The sequence below is a fragment of the Belonocnema kinseyi genome, chromosome 1 (assembly GCF_010883055.1).
Source record: "Belonocnema kinseyi isolate 2016_QV_RU_SX_M_011 chromosome 1, B_treatae_v1, whole genome shotgun sequence".
NCBI lineage: Eukaryota > Metazoa > Arthropoda > Insecta > Hymenoptera > Cynipidae > Belonocnema > Belonocnema kinseyi.
The window spans coordinates 9,608,382-9,616,255 of NC_046657.1; the positions used below are offsets into that span (position 1 = coordinate 9,608,382).

The 7,874-nt window shown below is 33.2% G+C and overlaps 1 protein-coding gene across 1 annotated transcript; it reads left to right on the plus strand.

The window, feature by feature from the left end:
- The first annotated feature begins 6,236 nt into the window (after nt 1-6,236).
- Nucleotides 6,237-7,673, plus strand: LOC117176696. The gene has a single exon (XM_033366952.1). It carries the CDS (start codon nt 6,237-6,239, stop codon nt 7,671-7,673), a length of 1,437 nt encoding a protein of 478 aa, XP_033222843.1.
- The last annotated feature ends 201 nt before the right edge of the window (nt 7,674-7,874 follow it).

The window sequence follows — 7,874 nt, forward strand, 5'->3', positions numbered from 1 at the left end:
GAAAATCAGCGAGACTTCATGTTTGGAAGAAATTGTATTGATCATATTTATACCCTAAGTTTTTAAATTCAGATCCATTTGTTCATCCCAAAGCGACGAATCTTTGCTTTTCATATAGATTTCAAAAAGGCTTTTGACTCAGTAAACACCACTGTCACCTATGGAGCAAACTTCTAAGGAGAGGCATGTCCACTAAACTTATACGAATTATAAAAAATCTCTATGATAACGCTAACATGTCTATTCGCACTTGCGAGGGTCTGACTTGTCCGTAAAGGTAACTTGTTGGGTGCTTCAAGGTGAGATCCTCAGTCCTCTCCTTATCGCACTTTTCATGTATAATCTAGAAGAGTGCTTACTAAATCACGGTATGCATGGGATTTCAATAGATTATTTATGTGACGTTATCCTACTTGATTATGTTGATAACATAGTCATATTCGCTTAATCTCAGGCTGACTTACAAGCAAAAATGAATCTTATTGCCAAATACTGTATCAGCAATTTTTTAACGGTCAAAGAAGCAAAATAAAAAGTTATGGTATACCGCAAAGGTCGGCCATGTGAATAGAAATTCTTCTACGCAGAGACTCAGTTTGAGGTAATAGGCGAATTTGTCTATATCGGTGTCAACACATCAGGCTCGGGTCTTTTTTATGAAGATTTCATAAAAATAATGTCTGCTGCGAATATTGATATGGGTGCTGTTTCAAGAATTTTATTTGCATCTAAATATAATGCCTGTAAAACTAAGACTACCCTTTTTCGTAGTCTGACACTTAGTGTTCTTTTTTACGCAATAGAAGCCTGGGGGTTAAGGCACTTTGATTCAGTCGAGAAATTACATTCCTCATTCTTTAAGAAAATACTAGGCCTACCAACATACACACCGAATTTTTCCCTCCGCTTAGAGACAGGTATATTACAGTTAGCTTATGATATATTAAAGTCAGCGCTGAGATGGTTGTCGAAGTTGTTGGGCATGCCTGATGATAGGTATCCTAAAAGTTGTTTTCTTAAATTTAAGGCTTAATTTTTTTAATAATTTAATAATTTTAATTAATTTAATTTAATAATTTTTTTCTTAATTTTAAGCCGAAGTATAAGTGAGTTCTCCAGCTCAAAATATGTTCACTCTAAGTAACTCGGAAAAAACGTGGGTTGACTTGGATTCTACGTCGTTCATTAAAAATATGGATGTTTTTCTCAATAACTTTTCTGATTATCTCTGGCGTTCCGACTATGAAAGATCTCTCCATTTAAGTAGTCTGACTCAAGAATATCAATCTTAGGTCATCCCGCAACCACGACAGTCAATACTCAGTATTGGCTGAGACTTTTAAACTCTAATTGTCTACACGAGCTGCGCATAGTGGCATTGTATGTCCCGCAGATTCTACAAATAAGAGCATTCATTCTGGAGACGTGACTGTCTTAATACCCTTTAACAATTTTTTCGCTTGTACAATTTTTGTAAATTACTAAAATAAGCGTTTTTAAAATCTTCGGTAGAATCCAAAAAATATTTCGAGGAATTTGTTTTTACTTCGCATGAATCTTTTGCATCTTCAATCATTAGTGCTTCCAATTTGGTGGGGGTTGGTTATTTTTAATTCAAGTTGATTCGGTAGTTGTTGTTTGAATCAGTATGTCTCGTGTTTTTAGGCATGGTTAAGACCATATTTCTGATTGTTTATCTCGTCGCGACATTATTAAAATTATTTTTTTGGATTGGAAATGCAGCGAAACCTTCCAAATCCAAGTTATCATGGTCGATTTAATTTTTAGTTGGGTTAGACATAGTATACATGTAGCTCGTATGTATTTGTTATCGCGTTTACACGTCTCGACAAGTTATGCGGTTAAACTATTCTGCGAAAACAAAAATTATGCTATTCTTATTTTCAGATTTCCTTTATTATTTAATAATTTCCGTGATTTTTGTTTTATGTTTAAAAAGCTAAGTTTCGACTTTCAGAATACTATTTTTTATTCTTAGCCAACTTTATTTTGTTTTGAACCCCGTCTTGTTCTTACTTTTAAAACCTGAATTGTTTTTGTTAATATTCCTAAAAAGAAAATTTTGTAATTCGTTTCCGCTATTCACTACTCCTTTGCAAAATTTAAACTTTATTTTTAAAATATCTGAAGCAAGCAGATGAAAAATATCAAAAGAAATAATCAGTAAATATCATATAATGATAAAACTTTACATAAAACGTAGAAATTTAATTATATATATATTTAAATACTTTCATAAGCTTACGTGAATAATACATTTCTTCACTCAATATACCTAATTTTACAAGATTACTTTCACACAGTGAATTTTGAAAACAAGTTCACTAAAGAAAAAGACCCTATTTTAAATTGACACAAAATGGCTTTTCGTAAATTTGATGTAAACATAGCAATTTTGTATAACCTAATAAATACTAGATTTAGGCAAAATCCACGGAAAGAAATTGCGTATATTATTGAATTTCCAATAACGAACGAAGTATCAAATCATAAAGAAAGGCGCTGGCAGATGTACCATAATTTTAAAGAGTACCAACTAAAGGAATATTGTTTATAAGAAGAAAAAGGAAGTTGTTTCTATCTAGGTGACCTACCTGTCAGCAATCACTACCACGCGTCTATAAAATCTATTCCAAGGTATATAAATTACGTGTATAAAATACTAAACTTTTCCACATCTGCATTTTCATCAATTGATATGAAATATCCTCCGGCTGTAACTGAGAAGAACTTCAAATATTCAGCTGCATATTTTTTCGCAAAATTAAACAAAAGTTAATAACTCACATTAATTTATGCCACGTATAATTTTTCGAAACATAAGTTCAGAATCTTCCGAAAACAGGCGACCAGCTGCTTAGGAGCTGATTGCAAAAGCGAACTCAAAAAATCGGAGCAGAACTGAGTTGATATTGTCTCAACAGATAAAAGAATGATAAAAACTTTGAAAACAAAAACGGGTTACACTGAAACCTGTAATCAGTTACCTAAGATTTACCATATTTCGAGGAATGATGCTGCTGCGCTTTCGTGATGCGGGTAGCGTGGGAACGGCTGCTCAGTCAAGCGTAGAAAACGGCTCAAGGGCCGCACACTCCGCGCGCTAGTTACATTAGATTACATAATCCATCCAAATCTAACAGAAATTGTTCACCTGGCCCGGCCTGTTTACGTTTCGAAGGAAAAAAAAGTTTCTTCATAACTTTGACCTGATTGGCCTCTTATCATAACGAAACATGCTAATCAGGATACGGCATTTTCTGTGTTTCCAATTTCCAGCCGAACGTTAATTGCCTGTCGCAAGCCCCGTAAAAGGGTAAAACCGACAGAATCATAGACCTTAACAATCCACTGACTCTCGTAATTTATTTTTCTAACAAGGAGTGCAAATGAAACTTATTTTGTGTAAAAATCAATTCAAATAAGAATGCTAGGTCGCATTAGATAATTAAATTAGTTGAGCTCAAAGTATTTCGAAACAATAGTAGTCATTTAAGCGCCACTGAAAATTGTATTATTAAATCATGTTCTTCTTGTGCAATGGAAATCTGATGAGGGAAAATTTTTTTCGTAATTTGTAAGTTTTCGAAATCTACTATATAAATTTCAAATTTTTGAAGTCTTTTTGCAGGCTATGTTAGAATTTCACGACTGATTTCAAAATTCTAAATATTGGATTCAATGACTGGAGTATAATTTTTATAATTAAAAACAATTAACATTTTCTGTAATCCAGCTCATATTTCTGTTTTACGTTCTCAGAGACTTTTCAAAATTTAGTTTAAATTTCACTATAGACTTCGCACTTTTCAAAACCAAATTCTGCTTGGTTGCTTCTGCTTGGTTGTAGGTATAATTTTTGTATATATATTATAATATGTGGAACGTTTTTTTACTCTTTTTCGACCTATAGATTCTGTCTATTTTAACAAGTTAGGGCAAACATCGCAATTTTTAAAATAGAACAAAATTTTGATAGCTTGTACAATACACAGCAAATAATTTAAGGTAGTTATGATTTTAAAAGCCCTTCGTAAACTTTTCTGATGCTACCGAAAGAATTGAGGATATGAATGTTAAATTTATAAGCGGCAATACGTTCGTATTAAAAACGTTACTATATGCGCTTTTAAAAAGAAAAATTTCTTTACATTCTAAAATGTAAATGTTGGTGTAACGTTACTTTGACAGAAACCTCCACTCGATTCCCGTTACAAACCGTGGATTTTGTTACAACCCCCGTCCCCCGTCCCCCATAGTAACGTAGTTTATGGAGGGTTCCTAATCAACAAAAAAAAATTGAAAAGGAAAGCTGTAATTGTTGAAGCCACAGAAAGTTTAATTATGGGTATGATAGCATTATTAAAGAAAAATGAACTGATACCGATTGTGACATTGTGCATTGTAATTTATGGCTCGTTCAAATATTAAGTGATCATTTCTTGGGGAAGAAGTACTTACATGAATGCTTAATGTAAATAATAGTGCTAGAAAAAGTAGGTACAATGTTACGCAAAATTCTGGTACCTAAATTCTTACGCAATACGTAAATGATACCAATGGTTGTGAGCTACATGGATAAAAATAGATATTAAAAAGCAGATATTAAAAACTTTGATATTTAACCATAATATGTAGATATTACGGCATAATATCTAATATCTTCTAATTAACATACAAAATATTAAAGGGCAATATCTGTTTATATTGAAAGTATAAATGTGTGATATTAACAGTTAATATCTAAGATATTAAAAAAGCACATTTTTATCGGAACAAGGTCGCTGACGTGCGACGTGGCGACAAAAGATAGCAACCCCGCGTTGTCTGTATCTTGAGCTTTCGTCGTGTGTATTGTAGTTCTTTGGATATCTATTGCACTATAAGATTTGGTGGAAAATGGATAAAATTTTTTTGGATATGTGATAATTTTCTCAAGAAAATGAGGACTCAGCTACAGGCATTTTTCATATTAGCCTTGAACAGTGTACCATCTGTTCAACACAAAAATCACATGATTATGCAAAAAGACAAATGCTTGAGGATTCGGATTTTAAAAACAGAGGACTACGATATTAACATTATTTTAATATTTATAGAAAATGGCATGCTTTACAGGTAATTTTTCCACAATTCAAAAATATTTCTTGAATATCGCAGATTATTCCCTTTAATATCTTTCATATTGTGAGTTAAAATCTTCTTTTTAATGTCTACGAAAACTCTACTTCAGTATCCAGATTTCTGTCCTATAGTTAAACCACAAGATATTACCTATTAAGGTCTAGGTAGTCTGTGCTAACATCTATTTTTCTCCGTGTACGAAAATAAAATTTGGTAAAAATTGAATTATTATAATTTTTTTTAAACTGGAGACATATTAAAAAAAGTAGATTAAAATGTTCTTTTTATCAATTTAGAAAATTATTTAAACCAGCAGTACTGAAAAGCAACTCACAGTTTCCGCAGTTGTTAAACTAAAAACATTTACGGCTCTAAAATGTAAAACCTATTTTTAACTGATTTTATACATCGATATGAAATCTTTTCCAGCAAAGTAAAAGGACGACTGCAATTATTCATGCTCCACTTTTTTCTGATAAAATAAAAAAATCAATAGCTTACCTCAACTTGTGCCCATGTAATTTTAGAAAGAAAAGTTGCAGAAGTCACGTATTTCTCGATACGCTTAGACGTACCGGAAAAGCGCAATAAATTTCTGTTATAGAACCGTAGAAATTCAGTTAAATTAAAAAATGTGGATGAATTTCCTAAGGAAATGTTTAACCTTCATAATTCTGTTCTTTAATTTTTACATCGAATGTGAAAGTGCGTACGCGAAATATGTTAAAAGGTTTGTAAAGTACGCTAAGAATGACTCAAAGAAATATCAAGTGGGTTTAATCCTAAATACAAAAAGTTCTGATTCAGATTCCTATAATTTTCTCCATCTCATTCTGTCTGAACTGCCCACGATCATAATTAATATCAATAAGCCAGAATTACAAGATAACTTGATTAATATGCCAGTCTTCGACGAACCGAGAGCGACATTGTTTATATACATTGAGAATTTGAACGGAAATGTATCTGTATCAGGTGTGAAGCTCCTATATTTTTTGAACCAACTAACGCCAAATAGAATTCGACCAAAGTGCTTGATCATCTCCCTTTGTAAAAAAAACATATGCATCTATGAAAGACTACTTCGACAAATGTGGTCTGAACGCTATTTGGATGTAACGATTTTTCAACTCGCTATGAAAACAACTGGAAACGGACCTTTCCAGAATATTCGAAAAGTAGAAGCAATGGTTCATACATTCAACCCCTTCATTAGTGTTTACGAAAAGCTCCCATATACCCGGCAAATACAATGGTTTCCCGACAAATTGCAGAATATGTATGGCTACAATTTGACAGGAGGATTCGTTCATATGCCTCCTTACAGCAAGGGAAAGTATGATAAAAAAGGACATCTAGTTGATTACAGTGGTGCCGATCTTCTGACATTCAATTGTTTATCCAAAGTACTGAATTTTTCTGCATCTATAGTTTCATCAGCCGATGCGAAAGTAGGTATTAGTAGCTACAAAAACAAATCTGCAAGTGGCATGATTGGCAAGTGCAGCATCAATGAAATCAATATCTTTATTACTACACTTTTACCATTCACTCTATTGAAGCAAACATTTCTGGAACGTACACGAATGTTAGATTGGGAATCTCTTTATGCTGTTGTGCCAATTTTCTCCGGTACGGAAAAAGTAGTATCTAAAAGTACATCGTATTCCACTCTTTTGGTACTTTTGATCATTTCAGTAGTGATTTATGTATCAGCACATCTTCTAAAATTTGATGCTCATCAGTGGGACCTTTTTAACATCTTGCAAGTTTTATTAGGAATGCCTGCACCCCAAGAACCGACATCTGCTGCCTCAAGAATTTTTTATATCTCAGTGATAGTTTTTTCTTTCGCATACTCGTCTAGTTTCTTTGGAGGACTTACATCTACAAATTTAAAGATCACTACCCAAATGGAATTGAACACCTTTAAAGATTTGGAAAATTCTGGTTTGGTAATCATGTTACATCCAAATATATTTCAGGCCATTTTCAGTGAGGCTGAAGATTCTTTATATAATCTGCGAATGAAGAGCTCGAAAGAAGAGATGGCTCACAGAACCTGTGGACAATTTTTGAGTAAATATAAGAACGTTTCATGCATAATGCCTGGAGCACGGGCAGTAGCAATGGCAGAATTTTTTAAAGATGATTCTGGCTATTTCCAAATGAAGGTTATGAAGCAACACTTCTTGTGTTCCCAGACAGTTATGGTTTTAGAAAAAGGATCACCCTATGTGGAGCGAATAGACCAAGTAATAATAAGAATGGTTGAATCAGGATTACGAAAGAAGTGGACTGGAGAATATTCCCGCGATCTTTCCCTGAGTGGTGGTACCTTAGAGAATCATCAAGACCCAGAATTTAAAACAATTGGAAGCGTCATAAATCTTCGACGACGTCTTCTCTTTATCTCGATTCATGGTTATCTGTTATCGATGGTTGTCTTCATAGTAGAAATTTTATTTAGAAAGCTGCAACTGCTTGTAATAATCTACCTCTCAATAAGGGCGGTAAATATTCACTAGACACATTTTTTTATGTATAGTCTGGGCAATAGATCAAAGGTTGAATGGTGCCTATAATTGGGATTATGCAGCGTCGCGTCGCACAGTGGGGTGAAATCAGAAAACGAGGTTCAAAATGACATTTAGAACGCAATTATGCACCGATTTTAGAATTTTTTTTTTTTGAAAAATTCAGAACTAAATTTTTCAGAAAATGGTGAG

Coding starts and splice junctions, on each gene's coding strand:
- LOC117176696 (XM_033366952.1), top strand. CDS start 6,237: ATGTGGTCTGAACGCTATTTGGATGTAACGATTTTTCAACTCGCTATG.